Source organism: Montipora foliosa, chromosome 6 (assembly GCF_036669935.1).
Source record: "Montipora foliosa isolate CH-2021 chromosome 6, ASM3666993v2, whole genome shotgun sequence".
Lineage (NCBI taxonomy): Eukaryota > Metazoa > Cnidaria > Anthozoa > Scleractinia > Acroporidae > Montipora > Montipora foliosa.
Window position 1 is genome coordinate 5,233,113 of NC_090874.1, and position 21,382 is coordinate 5,254,494.

Below are 21,382 nucleotides of genomic sequence, written 5' to 3' on the forward strand. Positions count from 1 at the left end.
GCAATAATGTACTGTTAACACCTTAATAACTACAGTAATAAATTATATATAATATTAATAGTAATAGCCGTACTCATATCTCCCTCTTAATACGATAGTGTCATTCTACGACAGTCATTTCTTTACAAAAAAAAACAAAAAAAAAAAAAGAAAAAACACACACAAAAAAAAGCAAAACACAAACTATTATGTTAGGAACTCAATCATAGTTGAAAACAAGTTTTACTTTTTATGAACAACGACAAAAAGGCGAAATATTTGATCATTTGACACGTCATTGACAAAATCCCCAGTCATGCAATGTTTGCGAGCTTTCGACTGGTTAATCTTTCATTTGGTCGCAGGGACGTTAACATGAAGGGACTCAGTCTTGGGACTTGTACTACTAATTTAAACAAGTTTGACTGATCGTAGGAAGCAGACTTGACTGATTTTGAGTTAGGCTTTCCGATGAAATTAGCTACGGAGTTCACACGAGGGTATTTGGTTCCTGGGACTGGTTTCTGGCACCAGTCCCATGGACTAGTTCCCTCGTATGCGCCGAGCCTTATAGCTCATTAGCAAAAACGTGTATAAGGCTGACAGGGTAACATTACGAATAGAGTTCATTTCATAGAACCAGCAGGGTTTGCACAGGGTTCATCGCCTCACCCTAATGTGTCTCTGGGTTTAACCCGCAGGCGACGCCAAAAGTGGACTGAGTTTGTGTTTGCCTTTACTCTGCACCATGGGGCTGTCCACGGGCGTGTCGGGTTTCCTCCAGCCACAAAATTGAACGTGAAGCAGATTCTACCTCATAGATACGTCTCCAGGTTAGCTTGAGTATTCTTGTTACAGTATAGAACAAGCAGGACGACAGGTTGTCTCAAAATGTACACGGTAGACTGTAAATTTGTCTTTTATACATGCGTACGTATCTTATCATGCTGTTGTTTGGACAGACTTTCTTCTGAAAGGCATCGTCTTTAGCCCTTTCACTTTCGCCCAAGAAGAAGGTGTCTTGATTTCCTTGTGTGTAGTCAATGGACTTGAAGGAAAATGAGGAGGCGAAATGATTGTGAGCGAATCTTGCCCAGGATGCGCACTCAGATACTGTCTCAAAATGTCATTAAACATGTTCATAGTGTCTCCATAATTCTCAGATATCGATATCTCATAAAATCCGCAATTAAGTGAATAGGTTAGCCGTGATCCATCGGTCTCTCGCACTGTTCTAAAGTGTTCTAAGTCTGTCTTGGTCCCAGTGATAACAATACTGCTGGAATCCAGAGTTCGATATCGCCGGATGTATTTGACGATTTTCCCAGCTTCTTGGAAACTGGCACGATCAGTTACAGAATACAGAACAAGAAAGATGTCTGCATATCCGATGATGTAATCCAGCTTTTCGTCAGTGTTCTAATAAAGAATAAAGTACTCTTTTAATAAGATAACAAAAAGTCAGATACTCCTTGGATCGGCTTCCCGGAGCACTTTAACTCGTCTCTTATCGCCTGCTCGCAAAACAGGGAACCCTTGCCGGTTTCCATGCCTCCCTCCCTCGCCTTTCGCTTTGGTGTTCTCCATTCCCCGAGAATCCCCTTCCCCCTGTTTCCCTTTGAACTTAGCTTGGATGGCATGGTCTGTGATATATATTTGAAACTTCGGTAGGCCTTACCGAAAGCCTGAGTAATATTAGACTAAGCGTGCCTTTTTTTGGGAAAATCAAAAAACGGATTTCTGATCTCGGATCAATGGATTCTTCAGCGTCAAAAAAACGCAAAATCCGAAAAAGGATTATTTTCCATGACAACGCAAACAAACAAACAAACCCAGAGTTGTGTGCAAATTTTAAAAAGAAGCAAAAATTAGCAATTAAGTTTGTTTTGGATAAATTCTTAGATGAAAATGCCACCAGAAAAAAAATACCGTAGCGATCGATTTTTTGGTGTAGGAAAGGTGCTAACAATATTATTGCTGTCAAGAAACTATTAGTGTAATTTCTGGTGTGAAATTTGCAGGAAACCTAACTATTTTCGGCCTTCATGTCTTCGATCGTACGGTAAAAATGGCGCGAGAAAAACATTTGGGCTGAACTGCCATGTACGGTAGTTGTTGTGTATCATTTTTGCATGGGAAACCGCTTGTCAAAAATACTTTTTTCAAATCCTTTCCCAAAAAAATTGCTGAAGTGATGAATCTCAAAAATCCGGATTTAGATTTAATCCGAAGTATCCTTCTGGAGTGTGGATACTTTGGATTCATGATCCGTTTTTAGATTTCGCCAAAAAAACGCAAAATCCGTTTTCGCAATCAAGAATCCGTTTTCGGATTTTCCCGCAAAAACGCACCCTAAGCATACACGTGCAATGGAGTGTTATCTGTCATACGTCATCGGCATAAGGATACACAGTAAGAATAATCGATCTTTGCAGCAAAAACGTAAGCGACACACCTCCAAAGCGAATTTCAAAGACCTTTGGGTTCTGCTGCAGTAGACCCCTTTTTGAGGCCGTGTCAATAACATGCCTCTTCCCAATCGACCCTTGTGAAAGTCACAGGCCCCGTATCTTTTCCCTTTGGCTTAAACCCCTCATTTGCACCCGCCATGTTCTCCAAACAATGATCAAAAAGACCTGAAGATTAAACAGTCAAGAGAATGTATGAGCCACATGACGTGACTCACGGACCATGTTGAACAAAGAGACGAAGACTGCGTTGGTGTCCCACATCAGTATAATGGTCACCAAATATATCATCGTCGTGCAAAGAAGGAGAGCGGGCTATTTCCTCCCACCTAACAACCTAGTTATAATATGGAACAAGAAGTGCAAGAGGAGCAGAGGAAAAAAAGAATTTATATATACCTTGCCAGCTGTGTCAAGAATGTCCAAAGCTACAAATTCCCCATCTACGTCCACATGATGTCTTGTAGTTGTTTCTGTCAAAATTGAAAACGCAAGTGGCTGTTGAATTTGAGAATAGACACCTAAACATTACAAAGGAAACTGAAAATTTCATCAAATTGAATTGAATTATTGAATTGATGAGTTAACTCAATTTAATGGAATTGAGTTAACAAAGAGGTAGACCAGGCAAATCACATGCAAACTGCAAGTAATTAGTCAGGCCAGGATTCAACGTGATTATTCTTTAGCGATGCCCCATATCGCGTGAGAAGCATGGAAATGGGAGAACTTCGATATAACTGTTTTGAATTAATCACCATCACATACGGCACTACGACACAACATACGGGTCCTCGCTGTGTGAAATTCGTCAAAACATAAAATTCTATCTATTTTCCCTGTACGTTTTTTTGGAAGTGACAATAAGCCGCTTATTGTCTGTTTTCTCTTTTCAGTTGTTGAATACAAACAATTTTGTCTGCATATCTTCATCAATATAACTGTAAAAAGTTTGGAAATGGCTCCAAAACCGAAATATTCTTAGGATCATTGTATGCTATTCGCGGAAAATTATCCTGTGGTAATGAGGAGGAACTGTACGGCAATTTAAAAAAAAAAAATACTCACCCAGTGTTTGATCATATTCTCCGATGAAACGACGAGTCAAAAAACGAACTGTAAGGGCTGAAAAATAAACAAACAACGAAAAAATAAACAAACAAACAAACAAACAATAACTAAAGTAAAATAAACAAAAAAAAAAAAAAACGTTCGTATGAACAAAGGCCGAGAAGGAAAAAAAGGAAAGTGTTCTATATGTTGCTTTTGAAGGACTCGTGACATTATCAAGTTTTCAACCTCGAAACTCGAGTTTCTAGTGCGTTCTGATTGGCCCACGTAATCTCGGTCAGCAGCTCATACTATATATTTTGACTGTACGATAGCGTAAGTATTGCTAAGCTGAAAAAATCTGTGCGACGCCGGGGAAGCGAAATTTCAACTATCCAAACGTTGAACATTTCTCATGCAAAATGAATCGAAACTTATTTCATTCCAGGTTGTTATTCGTTTTACTTCCCTCGAGCTCCCTCTTTCTCTCGTCATCAGCTAGTGTGTTTCACAAGTTTTTATTCTCTGGACGAGCCCGTATTTAAGACATAACATAATCTTAAGAGTCTTAAAAATCCTCAGAATACGCAAAGTGGCCTTGTTTTTGAGAAGGGACAGTTGTCACTGATGATTTGACAGCCGAGCCGTATTTGGTTTTGACTGGATGGAAAATCCGAGACTTTTGAGAGGTTATAAAAAAAAATTCAGTCTGTTGGACCCTGCTGAGATTTTTGTTTTCCAAAATCAATTGAGCATTAAATGTCTGAAGGTAGACGAAGTTTGAGATCAGCAGGACTTAATTGATTGAATCCATTTTTCAATTTACAGTGCCGGTAGAAATGAGCTTAAAAACGCAAAAAGGCTTCTTAATCCTGCCATCCTTGCATTGTACAATCATGTAGATATATCACACTCACTTTGTTGAAAACTGAGTAATCTCCTTTGTTAAACCGAACCCGATGAAACCATACTGATTGCCAAGTGCTGAGTTTTAAGTTTAACGACATTTTCGAAACATTCGATACTGAGAAAATAGCTGTGGACACTTAAATGATTAAATAAAGATGCCAATGAAATTTATGTTTTGCTGTCGTGTATAGCGATAAGGGTTTCTGACACAAAAAGCTTCCATGAAGAACTGGTAAACATCTACAAAATAACAAACGTCGCCAGTTGAAATTGTCAGAAACTACTGCTTCGTTACGTCTTTAAAAATAAGGCCATTGGTTTCTTGTATAATGCCAAAGTACAACTAAGAAACCGCAAATTGTCTCTAACAGTTAGCCCTGTTACTCTTAATTTTTAAGCAATCAATTAAATCTTTTGACCTCCACTTTTGCTGCTGTCATACCTGTCTTGCCTACGCCATCCTGTCCCAGAACAGCGATCCGAATATTTCTCGGGCCGGCCTGGCTGCTTAATTTTCTTCTGTTCTTCATAACTTGCCTTCCCGAATCCTTGTCTGGGGAATGATCTGATGAAGAAGCAAACGGCACGTTATTTTACGTCAAAACACCCGAGACTAATTTTAGCTGCAACACAAATGAGCGGATCTTGATTGTTTTCAACACAGCCAGGGGCGAAAAACTGAGTTCCTCCAACGTAACCATTGTAAACTGTACAAGCAGCCATGGATGAAATGTTGCCTGACTCGAGCGAGGCAGAAAAAAACTGAAAAGAATAAATGTCAAGAAGACCATTTTGCCTTCTTAGGCATTTTTTGTGACTGTGCAAATCACATGTTTTAATATTTGTCGTCGATTGCCTAGTAAACGCTCCGTCAAGAAACACATAAACATTTCTAGGCAGCCATCTGCTGTAAAAATATAATTGGGCAACTTCGATTTGTTTTAGTAATCTTTGAAATTTATCCCATGGTGCAAACTCGCAAAATTTCATATGTTAAGCTCAGTGAACCCTTAAACTATATGCTTTTGTGACCGGGATTGAATGGTTGCTTACCTTAAGTAATGGTCCGGCTAAGAAGCAGGCAGCCCAGCGGCAAAAGTACTTAGAAGCTGCTGCTCCAATCGAGGCATCTGATTGGCTAATATCGGAAAATGTCGAAAAAAGATGAGAAAAAAATGAAAAAAAAGCCTTTTTTGGATTTCTTCTTCCCCATGCCCTTGATCTCTGTCTCTCGGCCAAATTTGGGCATTGTTCTATGCGCCATTCGCCAATCGGCAAATGGCGCATAGAATCTTGACGATATTTACAAACATAGTTTTTGAAGGCATAATGATTTGTTCTACGAAACAGAATCTAATTTTTTAGACGGCAAGTCGATTACATTTTTCATTGAAATTCAAATTTCGCGCTTTTAGCTGCTTACACCAATGGGAACAGCCGAACTTAATTTGATTAAAAATGTTGGCACATTTTAACTAACCGACGCTATTGCCGCGGGCTATTGTTTTTCTGCCTGCTTCTTAGCCGGACCATTACTTAATTACAACAGACCTTAGACCTCCTCTATCTGGTTTAAACTCGTTCGATCTTAATATCAAAGCCGAGTTTGAGTTCAAAGTGGGAACAATATTTTCGTACCACAGTATTGGTCAGGAGCAAGTTCAAAGTGAAGTGATACAAAAGTAACTCTTAACCTTTAATTAATGCCGATTGTAAGACAGGCACCACGGGCACCCATAAAACGTGACTTGTAGTTAATGACCGTAAATAAACCGTGATTATCAATCTGTGCTTGTAAATATGTTTATCTTGGCTATCGCACGTGTTTTTATTCCACGTGGCGAAAACAGTAACAGTTGTTACTGTATCGCAGACGCTAAATACAAGGTGTTTGAAATCTTTGCGGCGTTTGGACAGCTTGGAAGTTGTCCACACCACCCCATCTTACTTTGTTAATGACGGTGAGCCGCGTCTTTCTGGTTGGGAAATCGTTGCTGTTTGAATCTCAAGGATAATTGTTTCAACAAAAGATATGCTTAAGATTGCAAAAATTTTAAGTGAGATGCAGTCTTGGAAAAAAAGAAAGCTAAACAATGAATAAAACTTGAACACGCAAGCGAGTGAATCTTCATTATTCTTAATTTAATGTATTTATATTATTAATTAATTATATATTATAATTGACTTGTTTGTTTTCTTTAATGTTAATTATGCAGACGAAGATTTTCAACAGCTAATATATAAAATTCATTACAAAAATTTGGATCATCTCAGTGGAAAAAAAAAAGTTGACCGTCTTGTTAAGATTGAAACTCGTCCCTGACTTTCAGTCATCTCCTCTGACGAAGGCGGAAACGCTCAAAACGTCAGCTTTTTTATCTCCCTGCTGTGTATAATTAATTTTTGTCATCGAAGATAATACAATTAAATTCTAGGATTTCAAACTTCCTCTGACGAACAAGAACAGTTTCTCTGCAAACTAACTTGAAAATTCATGATTTGGTTTGGCCGAAAATTTGCCACAATTTTATTGATATATGCCTGTTCTTTTTTAAGATGCGTCGCTTAATTAACTATAACTGCATATAGATGCTGGCATCTGAGAATGTCCTGACAGTCGCTCAAGATTAGGAATAAGACGTAATTGAAAAACAAATTTATTGAATTAGGTAAAATCGTCACAAACAGGAAACTATTAATTAAGTGGTCCTGTGGTTTTTGGATAAGTACTTAAATGGCTCGAAGGTACAAAAATCAACTTTCACTTGTTTGACCTGTAATGAATGCAGCATTAGTGACAACAAAGAAACGGGCGGCCATGTTGGAGGAGAAAAAGCGTAGGCGCTAGTCACGTGATTGCACGTTGTCCGCATGATTTTCACGATTGTCTCATGTTATACACATCATGTTATAGAAATGAAACCACTTTTGTATAGGAACGTTTCAAGATTCTGTCCTAAGAGAACAGAGTCAATTCCAGATGTCTTGAATTGAACAAGTACAAACAAATAAACCCGATTAGGTGAGTTCCTGGAACTCATCTCTGAAATCATCTACAATGTTCTAGAGGATCCTAGAGTGTTCCAGAAAGTTCTCACTGTTCCATTTGTAGTCATTTGGGGAGTCAAGGAACGACGACGGCAACCTCAACGACAACGTCACAAAACAACAATATCATTGGTTGAAAAAAGGAAGTACGATCGTGCTGCTCGTGCGGCACGCATTTTACTAAATGTTTTTGCGTTTCTTTGTGTAACAACGAGGGTATTAAAATTCCCCAAATATCGAGGTTTTAACAGCAACGAGAGCATGCAAATGCACGAATGCAATTAAGTTTTAGGATAATTCGCCTGCATTGCACGACGTGAATACCCTGAACGAGATGGAATAATCGCGGTGTGAAAGACTCTCGATCAAAGTGCAAAGATATATTTTGAGTTGATGTTTTCGTCGATGTTGGCGTCGAAGAGCTCAAGTCCCAAATAGACCTTTTGCAACTAACGATCACATGGTACAAAATCCGCCATGCTGGAGAGCAAGCTCATTATTATTCCCCCACTGGGACATTAAAACAAAGGCAAGTCAAGCTTGACTGGTTCAGGTCTCTTTGTTTTAATGTCCCAGTGGGGGGATAATAATGAGCTTGCCCTCCAGCATGGCGGATTTTGTACCATGTCATCGTTAGTTGCAAAAGGCCTATTACAACAGATATTGAGGAACGTGACCTCAGCGATAAAATTTAACTTGTGGAAACCCAAACGACTTCAACATCTGTTCGATTTTGTTGAACGATGTTGAACGATGTTGAACGTTGTTGACTGATGAGGTGGGCAAACGGTTTCAACATACCATTTAACATTTGATTCAACATCTTTAGTCCCAGGCTGCAGTCGTGGTTGTTATTATGGATACGGACATGGTTACGCTATTGAGAGATCGATTACTGCGCACGCGCATACCCAACAATAGGGAACTTAAGCAACGACAACGGCGACGGCAACGAAAACGTCACAAATGTGCATATTTAGTAGGCAAAAACAATAGCTTTGCACGCCCTGCACGTGCGTTTTTCACTTGTGTCCATTTCTTTGCCGTCGTCAGCAAAACAACAACGTGAAATAGTCAAATTTTAGGTTTTAAGGAGAACGTCAGCACTTGATGCTAAAGTTTCATTTTCTCCCCTAAATTAAGCGCCGTTCCGACCAATGTCATTTTTGAGGGACTACCACACCCTTGTCACATAAGAAGGGTTGACATGTTTACAAAGTGATTACAATGACGCGAATTTATATTTTGAGATGACGTTCTCGGTGGCGTCGCCGTCGTCGTTGCTTAAGTTCCTTAATAGGGAGCTTAAGCAACGACAACGGCGACGGCAACGAGAACGTCACGAATTTGCATATTTAGTGGGTAAAAACAATAGCTTTGCACGCCCTGCACGTGCGTTTTTCACTTTTGTCCATTTCGTTGCCGTCGTCAGCAAAACAACAACGTGAAATAGCCAAGTTTTTGGTTTTATGAAGAACGTCAGCACTTGAGAATAAATAAACATTTTCTCTCCTAAAATGGAGTGCCGCTCCAACTGGTGTCATCTTTGAGGAATTACTACACCCTTGTCATATTAAAAACGTTGAAATAGCCACGAAGGGATTAAAATAACGCAAATTTATATTTTGAGATGACGTTCTCGTTGCCGTCGCCGTTGTCGTTGCTTAAGCTCCCTAATGTTGAAAGAGGGAGGCAATCGACTTCAACTTCATTCAACATCAGCGAAAACAAAAGAGATGCTGAATGGTTGTTGAAGCAAAGCTTCAAGGCTTTTAAACTCATTCAACATCGATTCAACTTCGTGTCAATATGTTTCAACGCGGTTGACTGAGGGGGAAGCAAAAGGTTTCAAAATCGCTGTTCAACAAAATCGAACGGATGTTGAAGCCAATGTTAAAGCCGTTTGCCGGGCCTGTATATTTTATAAATGAACCGCTTGGCGCTATCCTATCCTATTTTGTGATTGAAGTTCCGTGCAAGGTTTTTTCTTCAGCTTTCAGTTACTCAGTAGTATGGAGGAAGAGTTTGTAAAATACTGCTTAAAGTTGTCTCTTGCGTGAAAGATTTGAGCGTTTAGGGTTAGCAAACACTGGGTCTGATCATGTTCAGTCGCGGATCCAGAGGGAGAGGGGGGGGGGGGGGAGGGCTCCTTCGGGTCCCTCCCCTGGATCGGCCACTGTTGTTAGACACGTGACAGTTAAAGATAACCTTATACAGGGTTTTATTAGGGAAAATGTGCTGAGGAAACTGATAAAAATGTTCTCAAGCTGCTGTATATCTCCTTGCTACTCTACAGCTGCAGTTTATGAAAAAATATTTCTCTACGTCTCATTCACAGACTGTTAGAATATGGCACGAACTTTAGCCTGCAATGAGGGCAGATATTAGTGAAATCTTGGTTTTTCGCCAAATTTTTGGTATTCATGTTGAATTTGACATAGACAGCTTGGAGAAAGATAACTCCCTACGAAGGAATCTGAGCACTCCCATCGAAGCTTTCTTCATTTAAACGAGTGCATGCTACCGCAAGAAACGTACTAATAAAACATCTATCAAGAAAATCTTTACATAAGTAGGAAGAGTGATAAACAGAACAATGCATGGTTATTGGTTCGCTCATTACTGTTTTTTGCCGCTTAATTTACAACTGTTCAAATTTATCACGATGATGATATTGCGATCACAGAATTAATAAATTGTTTTCCAGTATTCGTGGCCGTGGGTGGTCAAAATTCAACTTCATTACAATTCCATTGCAAATTAGGCCCTCTCTATATGAGTCCGGTTGACCGGGCGGGTCCGGTTTCCGAGATCTCGTTTCACCTCTAAACCTTTGTATAAATGTCGATGTGTTCATAGGAGAGGGCGGGCTGGCTCGATTGCCGAGATCTCGGTTTTTCCAACCGGGATCTCGATAGGCGGGCTGGAAATTTTTGCCGGGTTACCGGGACAAAAATAATACAATGCACTTTCGTGATAGAACGTTCATAACCGAGTTTTTAATTCTCTTTTCTTCGATAATGAAGCTAGGAATAGTTTCATATGATAGTTGGCGTTAAGTGAAAAGAAATTTTGAGGTTGCTTAAACAAAGAAAATCGAGAAACTCTCGCCAGGCTTGTTCGTCAGATTTCACCCCTGAATGGTCGCGTCACAACGTTTTCAAATTTTTCATCTCGGAAAGCGGGCGGAAAGTCGCCATATGAACATAAGGTCAGCACTCATTGCCATCCTTCAAAATGACATTGGACATTTCGTAACAATTACACAACCCAATAAACAGAAGCCAATTTCATCAGCTTGGTAACCGAGCCAGCCCTGTCAACCGGGATCATTTGCAGAGCCCCTAAGATAAGAGTGAAAAGCTTTTTAAAGGCCAGACCTGAAATTAAATGGACTAAAAAACAATACTTCCTTTCTTGTGCGTGTTACGAGAAAAAAATTCCACCTTATTAGCCTCTTCCACAATGATTACAGCCTTTAGATAACAATAACCTATTATTATACGAACTTGTTTTTGACTAGCGACACTTTTTTTGAAGTGTCAACTGAATTTAGCGCTGGAACACTAGTTGGGGATATTGCAAGGTAATCAAATCGAATCAACCCATATCAAATCGTAGGCTTTTTCTTTGAGGAGAGGGGAAAATCAGCCTCCCGGAGAAAAACCTCTAGGGGCAGACAAGAGGACCAACAAACTCAACTCACATGTGACGCCAAGCTGGGAAACGAACCGGACCACAATGATGGGAACCCGGGCCGAGTGCTCTCACCACTGCGCCTCCCCTGTTTGTTTTAGCCGTACGATAGTGCTTTCGGCATAATTTTTTTGCAATTACTGTGGAACACAAATTAGCAACAATAGTGCGCGAACGGGCGCTGAAAGATTCAGTTCAATAAACATAAACTTCTTGGAGTTTGTAGCATGATCCACAAGCAGTTCGCGCGTTGGACCAAATCGTCTGTTCACATTCAATCAATCTTAACTCACTCCTTGCAATGAAAAGTGAGAACAATCGTGTTCTGTCCAATCTCTTACAACCTCAATAGCTATGTTTCGTCATTCTGTTATCACCGAACTAAGTGCCAGTAAACCGCAAAGATGACAATTTATTCTCTGATTCGCTGTCCTTCATAAAAGCCTTTCACACTTTGAGAACTAAAACAGGTCAGTGGGAAACCGTCGCTCCACTTTGCGTTCGCAAAAGAAACTATTTTAACTCTGAAGCACTCCGAGTTCACGCTCTAAAGCTGAAATGTGGCTGATGTGAAAACGGTTGATGCTAAAATTGAGTGTTTCCGTAAGCATTATCTAGCTCCCTGCAAGCACTCACTACCAAGACAATGTTTCCTTAGCCACTCCCTGCTTGCTAATTTCAAGTTGTTTCAGACTTACCTTGTCCCTGTTTCAAAGGCATGATTTCCGTGGTCCTGTTTTTATGGTGTGAGATCAAAGGGCCCACAGGTGTAGGTCATTCAAGTTGAAATGAAAGCAATTTCAGTGTCCAAGAGAAGACATCAGCTTTGTACCTCTTTTTGTCGCTGAAGTAATTAAACACGCATCAGATGAACACAATAGTAAAACTATTTTAACTACGAAAATCAGATATCGTTGGAGACCCAGAATGTTCTTTTCAGTTGTGATCAGTGGATTGTAGCTTTTCTGGCTACACAGATTATTAATTAACGGCAATTGAAAAACATTATCCTTCTCAAGCAAGATAACATCCTGCCGGAAAAGAACCTACTCCTGTCTGACGATGAACATTTGAAAATCATTCCTGATGAAAAGATTGTTTATTGATGTTTCCATTTTCACAGCAGGTGGATAAGCATTCATATCTTTTGCCGGGGAAAAGATTAAGACTGAGTTATGTTCGTAAATCATAACTTGTATTGCTTTGTATCTTAGCAGTGGTGGGTTTTATTCGATGATATATTCGACTTTAAGGAAACTGCCGGGTCTGGTAGGCGAGAAGATTACATTTTTCTTGACTGTAAAGATAAGGAATAGACTGCGCCACGTGACAAGCAAGTAGTCCAAAATTTGCCTAACCACTTTATTAAGGGTTAAAATGATTTGTTCGCATTTAAAGAAACGAACGAAAGAGAACTATTGTTGTCCGTTTTATTATTGCTTTCAACAAACAAATTTGTCAGCATGCGGTTCGCATGGCTCATGCAGCTTCCCTAATTAAAATTTGTTGTCATATTCTGACATGACATGACATGCAATGGCCTTTTGTTGTTGCCTAAATTTGGTCCATAAACTGAGTGTGTGGCAATACGATCTAAACCAGGCGAAATGGTTGACAAAGGTGGAATGAGATGTAGGAAAGGTGAACTTAGCCGACCCTGAATGGATCGTTCCAAATTTTCACTTCAGACACAGCGAGTGAAAGAGAAAATGCCTTTTGTCGGTTGGTGAGTCCTGGCGCAAAATTGGAACAGCTAAAAGGAATTACAGAATTGGAACTTATGACCTTCCTGATATTTGCTTTTTTTCGGATAGTTCTAATTAAGAGCGTACATCTTCTTCCGAAAGAGAGCAGAATCTTTGAAGATGTATCGATTTTTCAGAGGTCGAATAATTTTTTTCCTCTTTATCGTAACGGGCGCATCCTGTCCAGAGGAAAAGACAATTTTTGATAGAGGACCGTGAAACTGAAAACAGCAGTTTTCCAGAGCCTCGTTTCACACAATTATTGCGAGAAAATTTGGAGTTATTTCTTACCGTGCTTCAAAGTTTATTTCGCGTTCGCGCAATCTATGTTAGATGTAATGATACGCCCACCACGTCTCAATACCCGATTAGTAGTAACTGATATTACACAGTCAACATTGTAAACTAGATGACCCGAGAAACGTTATCTTCCTCATTGCAACTACTACTAAGACAAATAATTTCTTTAACAGGTCAGTCGGTGGTTTTTATACTGGCACTAAACCGTTTTCTTGACAGAAGGGCTCCCAAAATGTTACTCCCGTAAATCTGGAAATTGCAAAATCATTGACAAATCGAAAACATACCCTTCAGAAACTGGAATGTGGCTTACCGTTATCACCATTGATTAACTTACTATTTTTGGAAGGAAATTTCAAGAATTAGCTTTCTTTTTCACTTTAGCGGTGCTTTGATTTCAAAAGTTGTTACTGAGCAGGATTCAGTGGCTTAATTTACCGTGTATCCTTTGGGACATTTTCGTTTATTGTCATTCTGTTTATCGCTATTTCCTTTGGTTTCTCTAGTCGGAAAATAGAATAGGCATCGTGAGTGTTGCGAAAGAAGGGGCGCATGCGCATGAAACACTCCAGACGGCCACTTGCAAAGTGCGCACTTAGAAAATCGGGAATTCCCTGATACAAAGCGAAGTAAAGAGTCCATCATTCTTGGAGTATTCTCCCTTCTTAAGGACGTTCGCGCCCATTGCTACTGCGCATCCTTTCAGCGCACGCAAATTCACATGCCACGTCACGATAAATTCGATACCCTGTTGAAGACAAAAATCCCGAAAAACATACCCTGGCTGGCCCCACGTCCCCATTAAGCCCTTATAAGGGAGTACCCCCCCCCCCCCCCGCGGGAATTAGAGCAGTCTGTTGTCTTTTATATATGAAACTAACTTCAAGCGAAAAAAAATGTTTTCTTGCAACTTATACGTTGTTTCCGAGAGACATATCTGTGGAAAACAACATGGAGGAGAGTACTCGAAATACTCTAAGAATGTTCCAGCAATAACGCATGGAGGCATTTAAAGTAATTAGACTGATTGTAAAGCAGAGGACGTGATCGAGTTATTTGAATCAGAGTTAAACGCATTTTTCCAGAGCAATTAACTTAATATGCGTGAAAGCCGTCAATTGTCAGGTTTTTGATTGAAGTGATTAGTTAATAACTCCAGCAGAAAGACCTCACACTGATATTCATCGGATTTCCTAAGAGGAATAGTGTCTGGTAAGGTTCCTAAGAAGTGCCTGAAACGTTTCATAAGCGAGATCTTTCGAAATTAAGACGATTCGAGTGCAGTAAATACCGCGTGTGAATGGACCTCAGCCCCAAAATATCGCGTGCAGCAAGAGCAGTTTCCCTCAAAAGATATTTGCTTTTCGGCGTGGTCGTTGCCCTAGCCTTAAGCTTTGTCGTTTCGTCCCCAGTACAAAAACGGCCAATGCAACGATGCAATGTACAAAATGATAGTGGACGAACAAGAGAAGCCAATAAGAGATCTCATGTTTTCCATCGCCCATCATACTCCGATATGACGGCCATGTCGAAATGTGGAATTGTCGAGAAAAAAAAAAAAAAACCAGCACCATGACATTGGCGTCTGTAACGGGACACATAGACTGCGAGCAGTGTCTCTTTTGCTCTAAAATCGTTGACACGAAGGCGTACGTTTCAACGATTTTAGAGCAAAAGAGAGCCGGACTGCTCGCAGACTACGGAAAACCACACATTTGTACAGCTCATGCGCAAACGAAAAGCAAAAGAAAAACAAAGCACTGACAAACAAACTAAAACAAAGAAACCGGATCACATTTTGTAGCTCTGAAATTGTGCTCGAAAACAACGCGAGTATGCATAACGCATGGGGGCATTTAAGTATGGGGGGGGGGGGGTGGGGGAGGGCTGCAATACTTATCGGAACAAATCAGTTATGATTGATTGCAATAAAAATACGGAAAGTTGAATGATGCTGTGAACTTCACAATATTTGTGTTATTTGAAGTATCAAAAATAGAATAGCTTCTGCAAAGTAACTTACGGGAATTATGAGGGGTGTTTTTGTTGGTAGAAACGTTTCTTGATACAGCCTTCCTCATAACTGAAACGATATGGTTGACGCTAATCAAAGCACAGTTAATGAATAAGTCGCTTTGCTTTCAGTAGTCAATCAGTTCAGCGGCTATCCTTTCGCTGCACTGATGCCCTTTGAAAGAAAAAAAAAAACTTTGGAAATGCATAACAGAGTAAAGTAAATGCTATAACATTCTACACTTTTAATTCACGTCTGTAGACAGAAATTTGCCCCGACAGAAGCATCTAAATCCAAGGGCGGATCTAGGGGAGGTGCACTGGGTGCACGTGCACCCCCCTCGGTTACCAAAAAAAAACGTTTTAGTAATGTAAGCTTAGCTAAAAAACGGCAAAGCGAATAAAGCTACTACAGGATATTAAAAGCACAAAAACTGCATTAAGTTAGATTTTTATTTGCCTCATCATTTACAGGTTTATCATACTACAGCCCTACCCCTCTTAAAAGCATGTATTATACATTGTCTAACATATAAAGATTGGGCGTCCTGTGCATTTCCGTCTGACATGTGCACCCCACTAGCCAAAATCCTAGATCCGCCCTTGAAATCTCTCAAATAATTTACAGCAACTTACCAAGCAATGATGACAGGGGAGGCTGACAGTGTTGAATACTGACTTGTGCAAATATTACCTCTTTTGATCTATCAGTTATTCACTCAAGGCGCTTAAACTTCAAATAAAATCAGCGGAGGGAATTTTTCGGAACATAAGTAAAAAGAAAATGAAGGCCCAGGCAAACAGCTTCAATTTTGAGTTTGTGTTTGCTTTCGAAGTCAATCAGCAAAGAGCTTTTGCTTTGTTATCTGCATTCATGATACAAGGCGCAAAGTACCACTTCGCTGGACGCTGCACATTTCCCACTTTTTTATAACCGCAAAAATGGAACTTCGCTTGTTCAATCATTTTTGTTGTCACGATTGACGAAAAATATTTAAAATCTCACTTGTAGACTTTGTGATCAAGCGATAATCCAGATTAATTGCAAGATATTTCTTTTCCTCTATTTTTGCTTTGTCCGCATGGGACATACGATTGCCTCTTACGTCGGGCTGTTTTGCAGTATACCTTGTTTGTGATACAAAGTATAGTCGATCACGCAAAATTTGTCTTTAACTGGACTATAATGTGAGTTTAACAGTCATGCAGGAGACAAGTGTTCTTTGCTTATTACATAACACTTGAAGCTCAGAATTGCACAAAATCTTCCAGTAGTAATCTTCAACTTGAAAGCTAGAGTTGATAAGTTATAAATGCAAAAACAATCATTTCTACCTCTGGGCTTCGCTTCCACAGACTGTCACCAGGCAAGAAAAGAAACATTTGCTGTTTGCAATCCGCAGTATCCACGCAAAGGAGACCAGTGCATGCTCATTACAAAAGAAAATAAACAGACCGAGCTGAATATCGAATCTAAATTGACGTGGGAGGGACTAGCTTACTTTAGAAGAAAGAGATAACCCCTGTCTGTTTATGCTCCGTTTCCGATAACACTAGCAAAAATTTTACTAATTTCTTTGTCTTTGTCTTCTGATTTTCGCACAAGAGATGACTAAGGAAACTTACAATACCCCCTGGTGTGCTGTTACATTTTTAACCACCAACGTTGGTAAAATAGCTGACATTTAGTTCAAGCTTTTGTTTGAAAAAAAAACAAAGCGTTTACCGAGGCCGGGGAAAATGCTCCAAACAAAGTCGTGGGTCATTTGACATTTGCACATTTCGCTTCATTCCATGTTGAAGTGAGGTGAAAAGGTGACTGCCATACAACGTTCAATAAGGCAGTAGTGTATCAGTGTACAGTAGTGTATAAGGAACTGTCAGTAGTGTATAAGGAACTGTCCTCTTAGGGTAGTTCAGTACCTACAGGCAATATATTACACACAGTAATCACTTAAGGTTAACGGTCAGATTTTTAATTTGTTTGCACTTAACAAGGAAAACGACTCACAAGCACAAGTGAGCCAACGTCTAATGAATGAAATTTCATCCCGTGTTTGTACGGGAAACGGTTACAGAGAAAAACAGGATATTTTTATAATTTAAATTTGATTATCCTAAATTTTATGCATTGCATAGAGGTCTTTCTGTAAGTCTTCATGATCGAAGGAAGAAAGATTCCCTCTAGGCTTAGCTACGTAATTCCCAAAAAGTTGTCTAAAATTCTTTCCGGAATTTCCCAAACAAAAGCTCTAAAATTCCCGAAAATTCTTATAAATTTCGTTTCTTATAATGCAGAGTCTGCCATATTACCTATCAAGCAAAGATCCGGATTCCGAAACTACGGTGAGAAACCGGTGCTCAGATGCACCGCAGGACCCCTTTTGGTGAATAACCGCTGATAAGGAATGTATATGAACGGACTGACCCCTCTCCTAATAGGTTGGAATGCAAAAAAAAAAAAAAAGAGTAATAAGAAATAAAAAACCACGTTTTGTCAACGTTTTTACCTTTGAAAAGTTTCCAACATGTCAGGTAAAAGTTCAAATTGCTCTAATTAATAAAATTGTCAATTTTTTTTATAAAATTCTCGAGAGTTTCTAAAATGTTTTTTGATGCCTAAAATTCCCAAAAAAATTCCGGAATTATGTAGCTAAGCCTAATCCCCTGTTAGGTGACGGTTTCCTCGACGTCGCCGTCTTCGTTTCTTAAACTTCCGTCGTCGACGAACGTCCTACATCAAAGTTCGCTATAGTCCTGTTCCGAGACTCCCTCTTAGCATGTTTGGCATGTGAAGCTGCCACTTAAAGGGGTGCTAAACACACCCGCCTGGTATGTTAGCTACGCCATGCTGATGAGGCCCAAAAGGCCGAAACAGCTGTCCATGGCTGCTAATCGACCGGGTGAAATGGTTGTGCGCATGCGTGATGTGTTGGCCACACCGGGTTGGTGTTAGCGTGTGTCACCTTGCTTTTATTGCCACTCCCTCTTACCCCGCCCTGCAAATGGGCCTGGAACCCAGGCGGGAAAAGAGAGAGTCCTGAATTACTTGCAGCCGCATGCTCGGAATGACGCCATTTTTTCCCCCAAAACTGGAGGAAAAAACCATATTTGGAAAAAGATTTCTTCTTTGGGCATAGTTTATTCCGAGTGCTTTTACACTGGATACTCAACAATTATTCGCCGAAGGCAAAGTGATTATCGGTGAATATTCACCGAGACGAAGTCGAGGTGAATCAAGTTCATCGATAATCACTGAGCCTGAGGCGAATAATTGTTTTAGTATAAATACACAGGTGATTATTTCAAAAAAGAGAAAAAAAAAAAAACATTTCAACGCGAAATCATCTTCACTTAAAGTGGCAAAACGACTACTGGCAGCCATTTAGTCCGTCGAGGTGATTATCGGCTGATAATCCGAGATAGCAAGCCAATGAGAGCGCGCGATTTTGTATAATCACCTGTGTGTTTATACTAAATGGGGATAATGTGAAAGGAAATTATAACGCGAAGTTTCTGGAGGCAATTGATTTCGCATTTAAGAAATGCCTCTTTACCTTTGTGCCTAAGGCGGATCAACTGCAAGCTATTCATGCAGCCGTTACCGGTAATGATGGTTTTGTTAAACCTGCAACAGGATTTGGCAAGTCTATTCGCTACATGGTTGTTTCTTTATTATTGCGATTTTCTTCGATCCGAGTCCGATGTTAATTGCAAATCAGTCCTTCTTATCGTGAGTCCCAATCGTGGAAGATCAGATGGATGATATATGAAAGTATGGAATTTCGTGCCTGAAACCCAACTGAACAGCTGCATGATGTTGGCGCAGAAAAATATCAAAATTTGATTTAATTGCTCTCCCGAGAATCCTTGAAACTTACAAATATACTGTATGTAGGTCTTGATTGTGAATTACTCAACGAAGACTAATAAATATCCTGCTTGAACTCTTATTTATTGTTCATTACTTCTGTCTATCTAGTTATATGATAATTACATTGATCCAGTGAACATATATTTGAGTTGCAGAGTAATTATTGTTCTGGGGGACAAATTGTTTGGATACCAAATATCAAACAGTCAAGTAAAAAATGCCCTCAGTTTTATTAGGAATAATACACAACTCACCAGTGACAAACAAAGTATTTTTTTTTGAGTAATTAGAGTAGAGTAATCTACTCAGACTATTAATTTTTCCGTAGAATAATTTTTTAAGCACTCGTTGCATTAAATCTTTCTTTCCTTAAGCCCTGGCCAAACTATCAAACAAAGTTGGATCCCACATGCAACATTGTTGGATCTAAATGTTGAGGTAGTGGCAAAACACTACCCAACATTGCTTGAAGAATTCAAGGATGGAAAGGACGGATTCAAACAAGGAAATACCAAAGAATGGTTAAGAGAACGTGTAGAAAAGGGTATGTTCACTGCAAGATGCGTCCGCGCTTAGGAGATGAGCGCGGATCAATTTGCAGGAATTTTAAATGCCATTGAACCAGACATCTCCAAACAGAGCAATAATGATTAAGGAGCCTAAGAGTGTGCCACAGACAGAGGGTTGCTTTCTACTTGCTGATCAAGGTTTCTGGCTGTTTATCAACAACCACGACACCCCTTGGTCCTTATCCGCCATCTCTGTTGCAATAGACCTTATTCACGATAGCCGCCATGTTGGACTTGCCTTTATCGTGCAAATTAGCTACGCATTTCTGAGGGGGCAAACAACACAAGTTTGAGAGATTATTACGAACATCTTAGCCACAGAGATAATTTGTTTCACTTTCATTAAATGTTTATCACTTAAGTAGTAAAATAGAATGCTTACACAAGTTACTTCGATGTTTTTTTCGTGAAAAATGAGCAGATAACAAACTTTGTAGAAAGTCAAAATGTCGGAGGCCATCAAAAGATATAAAATTATTATAAAAGGTACTTAATTCTAAATTCTAAAATGCACTTTTAGCAATGTTAATTCAATATTTCGACGAGCCGATTTTCCGCAATTTGCCTTTATTCCAATGTTTGCCCCCAGCATAACACATGGCTAATTTGCATGACAATTTGAAAACCAACATGGCGGCTATCGTAAATAAGGGCTATTGATGCTAGAAGCCTAGGCTTGAAAAATAAGATAGCGATTCGTGATTGGCTAGCAGCGCGAAAGTGACTCCATTCAAGACACAACTTTGTTGGAAGAGCTGCAAAACACTGCAACATTCAGTTGCGTCGAGCAGAATTGTTGGTTGTAATGTTTGATCAAAAGCAAACTCTATCCAACACTTGATCGAACAAAAAATGTTGGACGAACATCTTCCAACATGGGCGGCCAAACGGTCAAACAATGTTCGATCGAGCAAAGTTGGAGCGTTCAATCCAACTTTGTTCGACAGTTTGGCCAGGGCTTTACAAGGACAGACTTACGGCCGTGGCCAAATGGCTAAGGTTTTATGTAGAGCTGCCTGTTGAGACTGCAATGATTTTTAGATCGGAAAAATTAAAAGACGATTGCATGACAGAAAAACTGAGCATTATTCCTGATAAAGTTGGATAAAAGGTTAAATGAAATTGAATCACAACCTGGACTATTTGTTTCTTTTCATACCAGTTTGTGTTGATAACGCAATGATGAAGCAATAATATTCCTATTATTTTTATACATATATATGCACAGTCAAACATCGATTATTCGGACGCTAATTGTCAAGATTTTTTTTTCTGGACAAATTTACTAGTTCAGCCTTTGCATCGATTTATTGCGATCTTCTCTCAGTCGTTACAATTATTCGCCAATAATTTTCCAACATCAATGCGAACGGGGTTTTTTCTTCTCGTTTGGTCACGACGAGGCATAATTTAGATGTTCTCTTTCCTGACACTGCAAATCACACAGTAATTTTCATATACGATTTTTTGTCGCAGTTTCAAGGTTCCCTTAAGGTTCCCTTTATTTACATATCCAGCCTGGCATCTAATGCAATATGATTGGCTCATTTCGAGCATGCGCCTGCAAGTAATACAGGACTCTCTCTTTTCCCGCCTGGGTTCCAGGCCCATTTTCAGGGCGGGGTAAGAGGGAGTCCCGGAACAGGACTAAGTTCGCTAATGCCGACTCGGGAAAAACAGGGTATCCATCCAAGTGGAGTGAATCAATAACTGGAATGAGGAGCCAATTAC

The 21,382-nt window shown here is 39.7% G+C and overlaps 1 protein-coding gene across 3 annotated transcripts; it reads right to left on the bottom strand.

The window, feature by feature from the left end:
* Positions 1-117: 117 nt before the first annotated feature.
* On the bottom strand, positions 118-16,651 carry LOC138006436 (ras-related and estrogen-regulated growth inhibitor-like). 3 transcript variants are annotated; one of them, XM_068852763.1, is made up of 6 exons: positions 16,544-16,651; positions 15,219-15,278; positions 4,849-4,971; positions 3,516-3,572; positions 2,847-2,920; positions 118-1,398 (listed from the first exon to the last, which is right to left on the bottom strand). In XM_068852763.1, exons 2-6 carry the CDS (start codon positions 15,274-15,276, stop codon positions 922-924), a joined length of 789 nt encoding a protein of 262 aa, XP_068708864.1. In that variant the 5' UTR covers positions 15,277-15,278; positions 16,544-16,651; the 3' UTR covers positions 118-921. The 3 variants fall into 3 exon arrangements, with proteins under 3 accessions (XP_068708864.1, XP_068708863.1, XP_068708865.1); XM_068852762.1 differs by having other exon boundaries at positions 15,219-15,383; positions 16,544-16,634; XM_068852764.1 differs by lacking the exons at positions 15,219-15,278; positions 16,544-16,651 and adding an exon at positions 11,849-12,001.
* Positions 16,652-21,382: the final 4,731 nt, after the last annotated feature.

Excerpts from the sequence above, each read along its gene's own strand:
- LOC138006436 (XM_068852763.1), bottom strand. The coding sequence starts at position 15,276 with ATGAGGAAGGCTGTATCAAGAAACGTTTCTACCAACAAAAACACCCCT. Across the intron at positions 3,573-4,848 it reads GGATGGCGTAGGCAAGACAG|CCCTTACAGTTCGTTTTTTG; the intron begins GTATGACAGCAG and ends TTTATTTTTCAG. Across the intron at positions 2,921-3,515 it reads AGAATATGATCAAACACTGG|AAACAACTACAAGACATCAT; the intron begins GTGAGTATTTTT and ends CAATTTTGACAG.